Genomic DNA, 18048 nt, shown 5'->3' with positions numbered 1-18048 from the left:
ATATTAATGTAACGGACTATAAATGATTACTGATATGCATTCAGATTCTACATTGCTACAATCCACTAACCACTAAGACAATACCACTGAGTTTTAGTATACTTTCAATAAGAATACTCACAATAATCTGAAAATACTCATCCATTTTCCAACTACACATCTTTATGAGGTCAGATTTTCCTCATACACTTAAAGCAAAATAACAAATACCAACACCTTACATGCAGAAGCAGATATAAGATCCCTGCTGTCTTCTACGAACCAGATATAAAGTGATTTGCAAAAATATAAAACAAATTCATGACTTCTCACTGTTTTTTGTTTTTAAAACCAATTCTCCAAATCAGTGTCATGTGCGAGAAGTGGATTTATGTGACCAAGTGTAACTGTGGCATGTATAAAAATATATACAATAATGCTTTAAAAGTTTTTTCTTGGACTTCCACTTCTGGCATACAAATGCTGGAATAAAAATAGCAAAAAATCTTCTTAAATGCAAGGCTCTGTATACCAGTGAGGGCCTAAAGAAAAAGAAAGGAGAAATGCAGAGTTTGGAACTGGCACTAATGTGCTTGGCTGCCTGTGGGCATTTGCCAAACTAAAATCCAAAGGTATTCAGCTTTAGCCACCACACTGAGACAAAGACAGCACCTGTCATCCAAATTGGAAAGGAAGATGTAAAACTATCCTTATTTGCAGATGACATGCTATTAGATATAGAAAATCCTAAAGACCTCATAAAAAAACTATTAGAACTAGTAAATGAATTCAGTAAAGTTGCAGGATACAAAATTAACATACAGAAATCTGTTGTATTTATATACACTAATAATGAACTATCAGAAAGAGAAATGAAGAAAACAATCTTATTTACAATCTCATCAGAAAGAATAAAATAACTAGAAGTAACTTTAACCAAAGAGGTGAAAGACCTGTACTCTGAAAACTACAGGACATTGAGGAATGATATTGAAGATGACACAAACAAATGGAAAGATATACTGTGCTCATGGATTGGAAGAACATTATTAAAAAGTCCACACTACCCAAAGCAATCTACAGAGTTAATGGAATCCCTATCAAAATGCCCATAGCACTTTTCACAGAACTAGAACAAACAGTCTGAAAATTTATATGAAACCACAAAAGACCCTGAATAGCCACAGCAATCTTAAGAAAGAAGAACAAAGCTGGACGTATCACACGTCCTGATTTCAAACGATATTATAAAGCTATAGTAATCAAAACAGTATGGTACTGGCATAAAAACAGATACATAGATCAATGAAACAGAATAGAGAGCCCAGGTAGATCACATTAAAAGGAGTTCAGACTGATAGTTGATTTCTCAACAGCAACAATGGATGCCAGAAGGCAGGTGAACTAGATCTACGATGTGCTGAAACAAAACAAAACAAAACAAAAAAATGCACCCAGAATATTAGGATTCTACAGTCAGTTAAAATACCTCACGAGAATGAGAATGAAATTAAAACATTTTAAGACTAACAAAACTTTAAAGACTTGCGACCAGCACATCTTTCCTAAAGGAAATTCTAATTCTAATATTGTTTCAGTCAGCAACAGAATATGGTCAGAAGAAAGATCTGAGTTGTAAGAAAGAATAAATAACTAATAAAACTATAAATATGTGAGCAAGTCTAATTAAGCACTGTCTACAGAAAACCATAACAACATCTTGTGAGTTTTAAAAATTAAATGAAATTCTTAAAAATGATAATACCCTACAATCAAGGCAGGGTGTGTGAAGTGTTCTAACCACCAGGTATTCCTGAGAAAGAAGCAAGCTTAACTTTAGACTTTGATAACTTATGTTTGCATGTTTACATTTCTAGGGTAAATGTATCTTCTCAGGCTCACCTGCTGAATTCTCATCCTCTAACTGAAAATGAAAATGTTGAAATTCTTCGAAGTTTGAGGCTTTATACCTTATCACCTCTATGCTCTCCTGCCAGGTGATATTTTCCAGTTAAACACGACACATACACTGTGGTTTCTTCATTCATCAAACACTGATCAATTAATGTACTCTTGATTGATGACTACTAATGTTCTGTTACATGTCTTTAGTGCACATAGGATTATCTTAGGTATATGTCGAAGAATGGAATTAATGGTCACAGGTTATATATATGCCAGTTTTAGTAGATACTGCCAAAAGTTTTCTAGAGTGGTTATACCAATTTATGTTCCTTCCAGAAGTGTAAAAGTGTTTCATAGATTCACATTCTTTCCGCCACTTGATAATGTCAGACTTTTAATTTTATCAATCTCATTGGTAGAAATCTTTTAATCTGAATGTGTATTTTCCTTATTACTAATGAGTTTGATATCTTTTCTTTTTTAAAAAATTCACCCTTGATGTATTCTCTTTTAAAAATGGTGGTTAACTTTTTTATCCTAGGTGGTTATCATTTTTGCCCTACATTAGTACCCCCCCTTATCCATCAGGGATATGTTCTAGACACCCGGTGGATGCCTGAAATCACAAATAGTAACAAACCTTATATATACTATGTTTTTCCCCTATACATATGTACCTATGATAAGGTTTAATTTATAAATTAGGCACTGTAAGACATTAACAATAATAAGAACAATTATAACAATACCCTGTAATAAAACTTATGAACATGTGATCTCTCTCTCAAATGTCTTATTGCTCAAATTTAATGCCTTTTCCATCTTAACTAAGCTTTATTATGCTCTGTGGCCATAACTTTAGCAGTTTGAGGTGCGACAGCAAAACAAGTATGAATTTCTTTTTCCTTCTTCACAATTTCATGGATACAAGACTTGTTCTTACTGGAGATCTTAGCAACCTCAGCATATGATTTCTTTCTGTTCTTATCAAGTCCAGAACTTTCACCTTTTCACTTAAAGGAAGCACTTAATGGCTTCTCTTTGGCATATCCATATTGGCAGCATCACAACTCTTGTGCTTTGGGGTCGGTTATTAAGTGAAATGAAGGTTACTTGAACATAGGCACCACAATACTTCAGCAGTCGACCTGATAACCAAGCTGGCTAATAAGTGGCTAACACTGGAGGAAGGAATGATTGAGGTCCCAGGTGGGACAGAACAAGGTGGTGGGAGATTACATCACGCTACTCAGAATGGTGTGCAGTTTGAAACTTCCAAATTGTTTATTTCTGATATTTTCCATTCATTAGTTTGGACCTTGGATGACTGAAGTAACTGAAACCGCCGAAAGTGAAACCTTGGATAAGGGGGACACTGTATTTAGCATATCTATCTGCTTGTTTATTTCTTACTGATTTAGGGAAGTTGTTTTTTTATTATTATTACTTTTTTTATTTTTGGCTGTGTTGGGTCTTTGTAGCTCCATACGGGCTTTCTCTAGTTGCGGCGAGCAGGGGCTACTCTTTGTTGTGGTGCCTGGGCTTCTCACTGCGGTGGCTTCTCTTGTTGCAGAGCACAGGCTCTATAGTGTGTGGGCTTCAGTAGTTGTGGCACACGGGCTCAGTAGTTGTGGCTCGCGGGCTCAGTAGTTGTAGTTCATGGGCTCTAGAGCGCTGTTCAGTAGTTGTGGTGCACGGGCTTAGTTGCTCCACGGCATGTAGGATCTTCCCAGACCAGGGCTCGAATCCGTGTCCCCTGCGTTGGCAGGCAGATTCTTACAACTGCGTCACCAGGGAAGTCCCAGAGAAGTTGTTTTTATACTCTGGGTTCCAATACTTTGTTGGTTACATGTGTTGCAATTATTATAGAACACTAATTCCAAGATTCACATTATTTCACATTGTGATACATCTTAAAATAATGTCTTAAAATTAGAATTCATCATATTTTTTTCTTTAGAAAAAAGAAACATAAAATAATGGCATATCTTGAAATTAATGACAATGAAGGCACCTTAAAAAATCCATGAAATATGGTGTCTTCTCCGTGAGAGAAGCTTGGTTTCTTCCTCTACTGTCAATATGATGTCTTATGATAGAACTTTTCAATATAAATATAGTTGAATTCATTAAGCATTTCCTTCATGATTAGCATTTTTGTGTCCTTTTTCAGAAATTTGTCTCTACCTCAAAAATATAAAATTATATTTTTATATTTTCTGTTCTAAATTAAAAAAATCTAAACCATATGGAATTCGTTTCAACATTTTTCCATCTGAATGACTATCTTAATATCATGTTCCTCCTTTTCCAGTGTTCATTTCCCAAATATGTGCAACTGCATTGTCCTATTTATTATAGACCATATCTTGATACCTAACAGAGAAGATTTCCTCTCCATATACTTTCTTCACTAGTCTCTTGGCAATTCTTAGGCCTATGCTCCTCCATATAATATTTAGAATCAGCCTTTCAATTTTCCTCCAAAATTTGTTAGAATTTTTAAAGAAATATGTTGTATCAACAGATCAATTTGAGGGAAATGGATATTTGTATCATCTTTAGTCTTTCAGACCGTAAATACACTTTATCTTTTCATTGAGTCAGGTCTTCTTCACTGAATTTCAAGATGGCTCAATAATTTTCTCCATATGTCTTAGATATTTGTTATTATATTATATATTCCAAATAATTTTATTTTTTGTGTATTTTTAAATATATTTCATAGAATTTTTAAATAAAATGTGTCACTGCCAATTGCTGGCATATAAAATGCAATTGGTTATTCAATATTGATTTGCTATCTAACCACCTAACTCTTCCATTAATTTTAACAATTAACTCCATATTCTCTATTTTTTTAAATGTAGACAATCATAACGTCCACATCATTTTAAGGCCTAAAAGTTCCAATGCAGCGTTGAACAGAAATAGTGAAAATAGAGTCCTGTCCTTGTTTCTGATTTCAAAAGGGATGCTTTTAATGCTCCACTATTTAAAAAAATATATTCATATATTTTTTGTAAATATCTTTAACCTGGTTAATAAAGTTCCTACTTTGTCGTATTTTGCCAAGAGTTTTGAATTGCCTGAAAGATATTTTCTTTATCCATTGTGATGATCATATGGTTTTTTTGTTGTTGTTTTTTTGTGGTACGCGGGCCTCTCACTGTTGTGGCCTCTCCCGTTGCACAGGCTCTGGACGCGCAGGCTCAGCAGCCGTGGCTCACGGGCTCAGCCGCTCCACAGCATGTGGGATCTTCCCTGACCAGGGCACAAACCCGTGTCCCCTGCATCGGCAGGCGGACTCTCAACCACTGCGCCACCAGGGAAGCCGGATCATATGGTTTTTATCTTTAATTGGATTACAGAGTTACATTTTAAGATTTTCTAATGTTAAACTACCCCTGTATTTCCAGAATAAATCTCAAATAAAATAACCCTACTCGGTTATTTAAAAAATACATTGTGAGATAATATCTGCTAATATTTGATATAGAATTCTTTCTTTTATTTCCTGAGTGAGAATGGCTTATTATTTTTCCTTCTTACACTGTCCGCTTTAGAATATGGTAAGAAATTTATATGGTTTGAATTCACCTTTTTCTATTCTCTAAAATAGCTTGTATAATATTGGAATGATCTGTTTTCTGGAATTTTAGTACAAATCATCTGTGAAATCATTAGGGTTTGGCATTTTCTTGGAAAGATTTTAACGGACTGATTAGATTTCGTAGATTGTTAGTGGATGATATAGGCTATTTTTTTGTCTAGTCTCTCCGCTAGAAATGGCCAACTATAATTAATCATGTTTGTTAGCATAGCCCCAGTTCGTTGCTCCTTATATATATTTATATAACATGATCCAAATTTTAGTGTTTTATCTAATCCCAAACCCTTCACCAGTTCTTAAAACTATTGAGACAGAATTTTTGAACCCACAGTCTAAAGATTTAAGAATACCATGTTTCCTTACTCCTTCTCCATAAGTTATGGGAGGGAGTAATTAATTATTGGAAAGTATATTGCTTTTCTATGGTTGCTGTTATCAAAAATATCACAAATTTAGTGGCTTAAAACACCCAAACTTGTTATCTTACAATTCTCTACATTAGAAGTTTGACCCAGATCCCGCTGGCTAAAATCAATATATCATGAGGCTGTCTGTGCTCCCTCTGAAGGCTCTAGTGGAGAATCTGTTTCCTTGCTTTTTCCATGTTCTAGATATTTCTTCACCTGGGGCTCCCTGACTCCATCCTCAAAACCAGTAATGACAAGTTGAATCCTTCTCACATCACATCTCTCTGTGCTTTTCTTCAGTAATCATCTCTCTCTCCAACTCTGAGCTTTTCTGCCTCCCTCTCCCCCTTTTGAGGATGCTTGTGATTACATTGGGCATACCAGACTTCCTAGGATAATCTCCCTATTTTAAAGTCAGTTGACTAGGAGCCTTAGTTCCACCTGAAAACTTCATTTCTCTTTGCTATGTAACCTAACATATTGCCAGGTTCCAGGTCCATTAGGACATGAACATCTTCAGGGACCATTATTCTGCCAGCCACAGAAAGTAAGGCAACTTCACTAGCAATACCAGTAGTAATAGTTGGGACTTGCATCTGGTATTATACTTTATCTCTTTCAATTTAAGGATAGCACCATAGTTCATCCAAACCTAAGATTAAAATACTTTGACTGAAACTATGACATAATTCTAATAGGCCACTGATTACAAAATTAATCTCAATTTCAGGGATGTGAAAAGATGAACACACATATGTTTGAGAATTGATATTTTGCTGATTAAAACACTTAACAGCATTTTTTTCCTCCCAGTATCTATATACCTACCTACTAATCTGACTAACTGAAACAACAGGAAAGAATGTGCTTGAGGAGGTGGTAAAACAACTTTTACTTTTTACCCTCTAAACAGCTTTTCAAACATAAGCTTAATAAACAAGTATAACTTATCAACTGAAACATTTATTTATAATATTCCATAGCACTGATACAGCCTGGCTCATTTAAAATGCACATATCTTCTGCATCAGTAAACAAGCAAAATATCCTATTGTTTCAAATTTTAAATGCTGGTAAGTAAAAGTTACTTCCAAGCTTATATTTGCTATTTCTTTATATACTTTAATATACACAATTTTATTCTAAAACTTCATTCAAAGATATTTTTCTCACCTTCAGATTTCTAGTTTTATTGTCCTCGATTAACAAACGCATCATGTTATAAAGGAAAGCTGCCTCTCATTATAGTAAGATCTGAGACAGAGGTTAGTACCATGTGGCATTTACTAACAGTGATGCTGGACAAATGTGCAACTTCTCTGCAGGGAGTAAAAGGATGTGATAGAAACTAGTGCCTACTGAGTGCCAATTAAAAACTCTCTGCCTTTGTGAGGTCAATAACATAGGCTCTATTTTAAAGGTGAGCAATTCAAACTTGCAACGTGTTAAATAATGTGCCCACATTCATGTAGGTAATAAATAGCAGAGCACTGATTTAAATCTAGATGTCTGACTTCAAAATTGATGCTCTGTTCTGTTTCAGAGTTTCCTTTATCTGTAAAGCAGTAATGATAACAAAACTAGAGAGTTTCAGAAAATAAATGAGAAAATGTCCATGAAAGTGTTGCTCAAGTTACAATGCACAGTATAAGTATTACATTGCTTTTAAAATATAGGGATTTCTCTCCATTTACAGTTCAAATTAACAACCAGAATTCAAAGCTTTTAACTGCTGTCCTTCCCATCTCACTACACGTAGGAGAGTAGGGGAAATTTTCATGGTAAAGTAACCATTCAGGCCCATATTATCCAAACTAATAAATACTAAATCCACTTCTTTCCTTTCTCCTTCCTCTATTTCAGTATTTTCACTATAGTATCCAAAGTGAAATGGACTGACTTCACATCAGAAATAGATAAAAGAAGAAAGAAGGGATATATGAACTTAAGCATCTGACAAAAAAACCCATAGTATTACATGAGGAGATTTTAAAATGTGTGTCAATAGATATTCAATTAATTTAAGCTCTAAATCTCTTCTGTTTTGTTATGCTAGAGACTGAGAGCTGTTAAGATGACCAGTAGGCTACACATGCTTATTTAATTTGGGGGACAAATCACAGAGCAGTTTATCAGCTCTCTCTTAATAAGAGTGGATATTATTAATATTGCCCCATATTCTTCTTCTCTTATAAAAGAGTATATGAGTATCAGGGAAGATCTATGCCTTAGGCTGCAAGCTACAGAAATGAAAACTTTAAATTGGCTTAAATAATAAGGATATTTATTGGCTTACACATTCAGAAGCCTAAAGGTGAGACTGGGTCCAAGGTGTGGAGGATGCCATAATTCAACAATGTCATTGAGGATAAAGGCACCCTGCATCACTCCATTCTGCAGTGTATGAATTCAGATTCATCTGAAGGCTAGTTTCCTTTGTTATTATAGTAATCATGGTTGCATCCTTCCTTGTTTACACGCAGTGGGGACAGACATGACCAAGCTTCAACCATAAAAAATGTTTCTTTCTTCAGCTTCATGAAGCAGACATAGGTTACAGGTCGCATGTCCCAACCATAGCAATGCCATATGCTGACTGGTTAAGGCCTGAGGTCCTGAAACGATCCCTTTGATAGGCCTGGATGAATCATGACCCAACTGTAGAGGAGTATCCTTTTCTACCTGGCATCACGGCTGCACAGTGGTGGATGCACGAGTGATAGGGTGGCAACCGCCATGTCTACTTCACACAAATGTTTTTATAAATCTTACCAATGTATTATGTCTCTAGGCATAAGCATGGTTCGTGTGAAAATATTTTTTGTGTGGGGACAGGGATTGGGATAAAGAGACTACTCTTCTGATTTGGTTGTTAGAGGTTTTCATTTAATGTCCCCTAAAGAAATATCTGAGATTTTTACTCTGCTCAAGACTAAATATGAAAAAAGATGCCTGTTTCATATTTGGGATGAGAAAAAGAAATGCCACAAGATACAGAGGGGAAAACTAGGATTTAGTGATGCCAGAGAAGACCTTGAGAATCTAAGCACTCAGAAACACAGAGAGATCTCAGAAACGGCATCGGACTTTCCACATCCTATGCTATAATATTTAAAGCTAGTTTTTATCAAGCTCTTAATGGACAAGATGAACAGAGCTGGGGACTGATTACACCATTGTGCTACCGAACCATATATATTCTAATTATACTAATAATTCCAAATATACCAAGCTACCTCATTATTCAAATGTGCTTCAACCCAGAAAATGTTTCACAGCATGAATATGCATGCTATTTTCAGTTAGAAGATTTAGCAAGATATAAAACATAGTCATAGTCAAAAAGAAATTGGTTCGCCTCACATTAGTAACTGCTTTCTTAGTCCAGGCGTCCATGCTGTAAAGAGGTGGTGAGAGTCCATAATTATGGAAGATACTGCCCGAGTTGCTGATTTCTCTCAGATGCTTTACTAAGGCAAGAAGTTGATCTGTCTATATTAAGAGAAGGCTTTAGGGGCAACATAGTTGTTTAAGTAGAGGAAAGGTAATTATTTTGAGACAAGCATTATTGGCAATCAAATGCTTCCATGGTTAGGTTGATTAAAGCTATATATCAAGATTTAATTTCTGAAGATTCAGGCAAAAAGACAACAAAACTGCAGGAAGCAAGTTAGTTAACATTAGGAAGATCATCCCTAAATCAATTCAGCTTTTCCTTAGGTGTCCAGATCATTTTATTTTTACAGTCCCTTCTAAATCAAACGTTCCTTTGATTCCATCATCATCTGCTTCATACTATTATAACTATTTTCCACTTATTATCTCAGATTTAATCACCTGAGGAGGCTGGTGAGAACTTAAGTTAACAGAACTAGTTAGAATTACTTTTTTAAGCACCAGTGGTACTTAATTTATTCTGTTTTTGCCACTTTTTTGTTGTTCGCCTCTCAAGGAATAAATGACACCTCAACGATGGTTAAGTTAAAATACACACTACACTACAGTAACGAACCCCACATGACACATCAAAACCAGATCATGACTCTTAAATGTACCTTACCAATAACCCAATACTAATACCTTATTAAAACCATACAAGGACTTCCCTGGTGGTCCAGTGGTTAAGAGTCCACGCTTCCAATGGAGGGGGCGCGGGTTCGATCCCTGGTCGGGAAACTAAGATCCCACATGCCGCGCAGCGTGGCCCAAAAATAAAAAACCAAAAGACACTATACATATATATAGTGTCTTAAGACTAAACATATATATAAATAGTTATATAATTTTATCTACAGTTTTAGCTATCTGTTTAGATAGGTAAATTTATATACATGCATTTATATTAGCATTAATGTGGCATTTTCTGAAAATTAAGAACTGTGGTTTATGGATCCTACTGGCTATATGGTTACATTTTAGGGATTTTACATATCCAGGACAAAATATAGAAAATTTGCTACTTTATGTACAGAAAATCCTCATTTGTTGGGCAAATTAGATGGACTTTCTTTCACAGTCTGCAAAGAACTTCAAACGTATAACTCAAAAACAAATCCATTAGCCTGAAAAAGGTCAATCCTACTGACGTTAACATATTGTGCCTCAGTTTATGAATAATTATGTAATTTTATTGAAACCATGGGTATATTTCTGGGGGAAAAACACAAAAAAGACCTCGTGATATTCTTAAGGCATCGTTTAAACTTTTCTCCAATATATAGTACATACATGTCCTCAGGTTGTTTCATTAATAACTGAAGTGGTGACAAACATATAGGTTGAAATATATATCACTGACATTCTAAAAGTGTTTCATTCAAACTAGCACTTTCAAATAATTTTCTATATTTAAACAAATGATGTGTTCAAGTTCCCCAGGTCTCCTCCAAACTGTAAAAATTTTTATGTACACTTACCAACAGTATCACATGGTTCATCTTTGTGTACACAGAAATCTTTCCTAGAAAGAAAAATAGAAAATATTGTTTCTTCCACAGAGTATGTGACTGACTCATTTTTAATAGTTATAATGAATAATTGAACCATATTTTTTTTTTTTTTGCGGTACGCAGGCCTCTCACTGTTGTGGCCTCTCCCGTTGCGGAGCACAGGCTCCGGACGCGCAGGCTCAGCGGCCATGGCTCACGGGCCTAACTGCTCCGCGGCATGTGGGATCTTCCTGGACCGGGGCACAAAACCGTGTCCCCTGCATCGGCAGGCGGACTCTCAACCACTGCGCCACCAGGAAAGCCCTGAACCATACTCTTTATCTCTAAGAATTTAATAAAACTGAAAATAAGATTAACTAATTTTTAATTCTAAGAAAATGTGAGAATTAAATTGTTATAATTTTTACCTGATACAATCCTAAAACATTATGTCCTATTTCCTATACAATATTTCATAAACATTCCATCTTGTTTTGAATTTTATAGTATTTCATTGTTTTATTACAAGAAAAATATCTGGTGTAGGGACATGGTTTTCTGTTTGAAAAATATTGTTAAGATCTCTACTTCACATGACATAAAAATAATTTCCAAATTGAAGATTTAAATGTAAGAAATACAATTTAAAACAACATAACATTTTATATCTTAAGATTGGCAACAGACTGATAATTTTAATAGAGGCATGAGGAAATTAGTATTTTTACATAGGCTGGATATCACCGTGAATAAAATTCTATACTTTTCTCTTTATTTAACTACCATATCTTGGAGAGCATTCCCTAACTAGTTATGAGCTTTAAAGGGAAACTATATGAAAGCAGAACTTTTTATCTACCTTTTACTAGCTTTGTGACCTTAGGGAATTTACTTAACCTTCTTGTGTCTCAGTCACTTCACCTAAAAAATAGAGGTAATAATGATATCTATTTACCACATAGATTTACTGTACAGCTTAGATGATTTAACATGTATAAAACACTGAAAACATAGGTTTTCTGTGTGGTTTGAATGAGTTAACACATACAAGGCATTTAAAACAGTGCCAGGCACATAGAAAGCTCTCAAGTCAGTTGTTGATGTTTTTGCTGTTTTTTGTTGTTGCTGGTGCTTCTATTCCTGTGCCATAATTTAAGCAATTTCCTAGTAATGAGCATTTAGGTTCTATAGATTTTTTACTATTACAAACAATACGACAATTTGTGTGTGAAGGAGAAAAGAAAACACTATTTTTATTCCTCTATTATAGCCATCTGAATGCCATTCCAAACTGAAAAATAACTTTAATTTTTTAAATTTTATTTTATTTATTTATGGCTACGTTGGGTCTTCGTTGCTGCGCACGGGCTTTCTCTAGTTGCGGCGTGTGGTCTTCTCATTGCGGTGGCTTCTCTTGTTGTGGAGCACGGGCTCTAGGCACGTGGGCTTTAGTAGTTGTGGCTCTCAGGCTCAGTAGTTGTGGCTCGTGGGCTCTACAGCGCAGGCTCAGTAATTGTGGCACACGGGCTTAGTTGCTCCGCGGCATGTGGAATCTTCCCAGATAAGCGCTCAAACCCATGTCCCCTGCATTGGCAGGCAGATTCTTAACCACTGTGCCACCAGGGAAGTCCCCCCAAAAACTTTAAAAATTAAGTGTAACACTCCTTTCAATGTCCCCAGTGACATCTACATTGGTAATTACAATGGTTAGTTTTCAATTCATATCTTGCTTGGCTCATCCAGCAGAATCCACAACTCTGTGCATAGTTTTATAAATATTCTGTGCATGTTTAAAATGTATACTCTCTAATAGTTTGGAGCAAAGCTATACGTGTTCATTAGATCTAGCTATAACAAGCTTGGATACACAGTTGCTCAACAGAATGAGAAATTTTGAATTTATTTTTGCATCTGCTACTAAGGAAGAGCTCTTAAAATTCCATTGTTATAATTTGATGATGTTTCCCTGTGATTCTACTAATTTGTGCTGTTTATGTCGAAGCTCTCTCTAAATTTTATTATTTATTTTGAATTATTGTTTTTATTACTGTGTAAAACCCTACTCATCCCTTTTAATGTTTTCTGTGTTAAAGTCTATTGTATCTGACATTAACAAATATTAATATATTAGTAAAACATTAATATTTGCTTGGCATATATTTTCCTTTGTTTTACTTTCACCTTCATTTCCTCTAATCTCTTATAAATAGCACATGACTAAAATTGTAAAACCTCATTATATACTATCTCTATAAGTGAATTTAATATTTCTAATTAACATATTTGGATTTCTCTATTTTTTGTGATTGCTATTTACCAAGTTATACCTTTGTCCTTTTCTTCTGTTTTTGTCTTTGTTCATATGCAGTTTTATTTTCCACATTTTTCTGCTACTGTTTTGAAAAATAACATTAGATTGTGTCTGATCTACAGTTACTTCTACATTTTAAAGTACACTCTACTAGTTTTCTATTGCTGTTATAACAACTTCGACAAATTTAGCAGTTTAACGCATCTTACAGTCTCCAAATCAGAAGTCTGAAATGGAACTTGCTGGGCTAAAACCAAGGTGTAAGCATGATTCTGTTCCTTCTGGAAGTTCTAGGTCAGAATCTGTTTCCTTGCCTTTTCCAGCTTCTAGAGGCCGCCTGGATTTCTTGACTTATAGTCCCCTTCCATCTTCAAAGCTGACAACTGCATCACTTTGACCTTTACTTTCATCACCACATCTCTTTCTCCCACTCTCTTGCCTCCTTCTTTCCCCACACCCTGTGATTACATTAGGATCCCCTAGATAATTCCAGATAATCTCCCAATCTCAATAATCCTTAACAAAATCACACCTGCAAGGTCCCTTTTGCTGTATAACAGTCACAGGTTTTGTAGATTAGAACATGGACATTATTCTGTGTACCATATTCACTTGAGACGCTTCAAGTTAAAAAGTATCTCTGGTCTCTTCTTGAAAAAGGTAATGATATCAAACACTTTTAATCCAATCTCTTCCTTCAATCTTTCATGTTATTTTTATCTGACACTATAGAGGCATACCTCATTTTACTGTGCTTTGTATTATTGTGCTTAGCAGATACTGCATTTTTTGCAAATTGAAGGTTTGTGGCAACTCTGCATTGTGCAAGTCTGTTGGCACCATTTCTTCCAACAGCATTTACGCAGTTCGTGTCTCTGTGTCACATTCTAGTAATTCTCACAATACTTCAAGCTTTTTTATTATCATTATATTTGTTATGGTCATCTGTGATAAGTGATCTTTGATGTTACTACTATGACTCAGTGAAGGCCCAGAGGATGGTTAGCATTTTTAGCAATAAAGTATTTTTAAATTAAGGTATGTAAAATTTTTTAGACATAATGCTCTTGCACATTTAATAGACTATAGTATATTGTAAACATAACTTTTATGTGCACTGGGAAGCCAAAAAATTCATTTGACTTGCTTTATTGCAGTGGTCTGGAACCAAACCTATAATATCTCCAAGGCATTCCTGTAATTCCATCTCAGTTTTTAAAATCTCAAGTTAGACAGTTTTTTCTAAACCATTAGTGCTCATTTAGATTTGCTTATATATTTGGCAATTTCTTTTCTCAGTAATCTCTGTATCATTACTTTCTAGAGAGTCTGTTATTCTTTAAGTACATCCTTCAGTATCTCCTTCAGTGAGGACCTATGAATACTAAACTGGCCCAGTTACTGTTTCCTTAATTCTCATTAGTTTGCATTCATTCATAATGGAACAGTAGCTGACTGTAGAATTGTAGGTTGACTTTATCAGCCCTCAGCACATTGAAGATATTATTTCATTTTATTCTAGTATTTATAAAAATAGAAGTCTGCAATCACCTTGCTCATCTTTCATTGATTTGGTTTCTAATTAATTTTTTATTGGATATAATTGACATGTAACATTGTTTCTGATTAATGTTAAGATTTCTTTTTGTCTTTGTAGTTCTGCAGTCCCACTAAGATGTGTCTAGGTCCTGAGTTTTTTATTTATCTTCTTTGGTACTTGGTATGTCTTTCAATTTGAAGATCCACAAACATACAAACATTCTAACCATTATCTATTTATCTAATTCCTCTCACATTCTCTCTACTCTCTTCTCCTAGAACTCCTTTAGGTACATGTTTGCTCTTCTCATTCTGATGTCAATAACTCTCAAGCACTCTTGTATTTCCATCTCTTAACCACTTTAGGCAGCCTTCTGGGAGAATCCTTCAGCTCTATCATCCAATCCATTAGTGCTCTCTTCAGCTGCATCTACTCTGCTCTTCAACTCTGAAATTGAGATATTTAAGTACATTTTTTATATGTTTTATTTTCCTCAATTTTCAAATCATCTCTTTTTTCCAAAACACCTTTCTCTCACATTTTGAAATTTGTGTGTTTTTAATCATGTGAACATGTTTTTTTTATCATCTCTGTCAGTCTTTTAAAATATTCTTTTTCATGCTTCTTGGCTCTTACGGTGGGATATGTTGTCACTTTGTGTTTTGGAATCCTATTGTGAACTCGTTTAGTTGTACTTTATTTGTGGTTGCCTTGTGAGGTCAAAGTTGAAAGAGGGCCCTTTCACAGCAGTTTTGCATATGCTTTCACTAAGTGCTTCAATGTTGGATCATATTCATGGTAATGAATACCGAAAAGAGCCATTTTCTCCTAACATGGGTTCATGGATGAGATAGAAAGAATGCTTCCTGTTGACAACCTGTGCTTGTTTGCAAAGCTTTTATACCAGATCCAACTTTTATTAAGGGTGTAGGTACCCAAGGGTTCTGGCTGTATACAATCATTTCAGTTCCCACTTTGCAAAGCCACAATGTTTTTTCTTTATGTGGGAGATAAACCCAAGAACCCAGATTTTTAAGTCCAACAAACTCCTCCCAGGACAACTATCACATTACTTCAGAAGCTTACTGCATTTTTTTTTTGGCCAGAGCCCTCTTGTTTTTGGCTCATCTATGCATGTAAAAGGACTTTTATTATATTTTTCTACAATTCCTAGATGTCAATGATGGGAACATTTTCTGATTATCTAGTCAGCTAGATTATCACATAATTAAAAGAAGAGAACACAATCTGTGACCTACCATATAGTAATTAAGCATACTGAAACATATTTATTGTTAATATTAGATCTTAATATACATAGGCCTTGTTCTATTCTTACATTTTATATAATGCAGCTACTTTTAACAAACTCTTTAAAAGACTGAACTCCCTCAGTAAGATGTTCACATTGACCTCAACTGATAAAGTACTTTTTCAAAGATATTTTTCTACAGGGCTGCCCTGGTGGTGCAGTGGTTGACAGTCTGCCTGCCGATGCAGGGGACACAGGTTCGTGCCCCGGTCCGGGAAGATCCCACATGCCGCAGAGTGGCTAGGCTCGGCTAGGCTCATGAGCCTGCGCGTCCAGAGCCTGTGCTCCGCAACGGGAGAGGCCACAACAGTGAGAGGCCCGCGTACCACAAAAAAAAAAAAAAAAAGATATCTTTCTACAAATAGGGATTACATTAGTTATAAATTATTGTAAAAATTAGTGATTGGTACAATATTGTCATCTTTCTTCCATAAGGTTGGAAATGGAAAAAAATGTGTGGTTAGCCAAGGATATGAATTAACTATGGAGTGAAGTAATTTAACATCAATAATTAATTACTATAATTTTTTACTATTTCTTCAGGCAAATTTCTGACAAAGATGATTTCTATGAAACAGATATAGAAATCAACTCTTGATTACTAGAGCAAAGGGAAGAATGGTAAAGTCCAGATAAAGACGATAAAAATAACCTTAAATAATATGTTTTTAACATAAGGGACGAAATGGATTTATGATAAACTTAATTCATTTAAATCACACCAACAGTTAGGAATGCATTTACCATTCTGCAGTTAAAAATAACAAAACAATACAAGTATGAGAGTTTATCACATGAATTGCTTCATAAATAATTACTTGAAGATTTATTATTCCTTTAATTCTCTTAGCTAAGAATGCTTCTCCAGTATTTCACTAGGACTCAAGAAAGACATAGACTCAGGCTCCTTTGTACATTATCCCTTCTCCCCTCCTTTCCTCACTTAACTCCACCTGTAAATATTTGGATTTGGTTTGTTGTAGTGGCCATGTTTTCTCCTGCCTCTCCTTTTATAATACATGTCAGAAATATCTTTGTTCTAGAGAAAGCCTACTGCAGAGACCTCTCATCTGACTGCAAGGAAGAGAGTCATCACCCAAAATGCAATATATACAATGTAGTGTTACATTCTGCTGTCTACAGATTACTGTGTATCTGTAAACAAGATAAACAGTACATGTTTCCAGTAATTTGTAAAAATTTTAATGTTTTTCTCAAATATGCTGTTATTTTTTATTCTGGTAAATCTATAAACTAGTTAATCCATCTTGGATACTTGAAAATTGGGGCTATTATCACCTGATACATTAATCTTCACTCTATACAAAACCTTTTATATACAGAAGGTATATAATCCTATCAACGTCACTTGCATATGCCTTAAAAAATCTACTGTCCCAACTGAATGAAAGGAAATAGCAAAGAAAAAAAGTTTAATAGAAACAAATAATCAGATTGCCCATCAGCACTGAAGGGTCTTAAAATTTATGCCTTTTTGGTAAAAAGTATTTTTCTGAAAATACATACAAAAATTAGAAGAACATCTCAAGAAAAATGAGGGAAGATGCACTCAAATTTTATCCCATAAATGTAACCACTCAACCTACCCTATCCTAAACTTCCAACTGAAACTAGTGGATGACATTGCCTTCAATATTTAAGATACAAAACTGAAAACCTTAAGAATCTGGGTAAAATAGACTGCTCTTAATTAATATTGTTCCCAGGATTATAATCAAAAGTTTTTTTTAAAAAAGCTGAGTGATTCTTTGACAGCCACTGCAGTAGATTACCCTAACTATTGCCAACCCCCAGCATCATTCCACTGGGGAAACCTCCTTCAAATATGTCATATTTTCTGGTCACTGACTTCTAATCACAGAAATTACACATATAACACCCCCTTCAATGCAAACACACATTTTCAGAGGATCTAAAGTAGACAGTATAGTAAGAAAATGTGAATGGCCCTGGATCATACAAATGCAGGGGTAGAGATTTCTATTGTTTTCTTCTTCACTGTTTTTCTTGATGCTTGGTTCTTTAGTTCTTC

The 18048-nt window shown here is 35.0% G+C and overlaps 1 protein-coding gene across 1 annotated transcript in view; it reads right to left on the bottom strand.

Moving 5' to 3' along the window:
• Window positions 1-18048, bottom strand: part of ADAMTS19 (ADAM metallopeptidase with thrombospondin type 1 motif 19) — a 280962-nt gene that overhangs the window by 173531 nt on the left and 89383 nt on the right. Inside the window, exon 7 of the mRNA XM_070045097.1 lies at window positions 10821-10864. Within this exon, the coding sequence (XP_069901198.1) occupies window positions 10821-10864 (44 nt within the window). The remainder of the gene's footprint in view (window positions 1-10820; window positions 10865-18048) is intronic.

The sequence above is a fragment of the Globicephala melas genome, chromosome 3, assembly GCF_963455315.2.
Source record: "Globicephala melas chromosome 3, mGloMel1.2, whole genome shotgun sequence".
In the NCBI taxonomy this organism is placed as follows: Eukaryota; Metazoa; Chordata; class Mammalia; order Artiodactyla; family Delphinidae; genus Globicephala; species Globicephala melas.
This window is presented reverse-complemented; position numbering and strand designations above follow the sequence as displayed.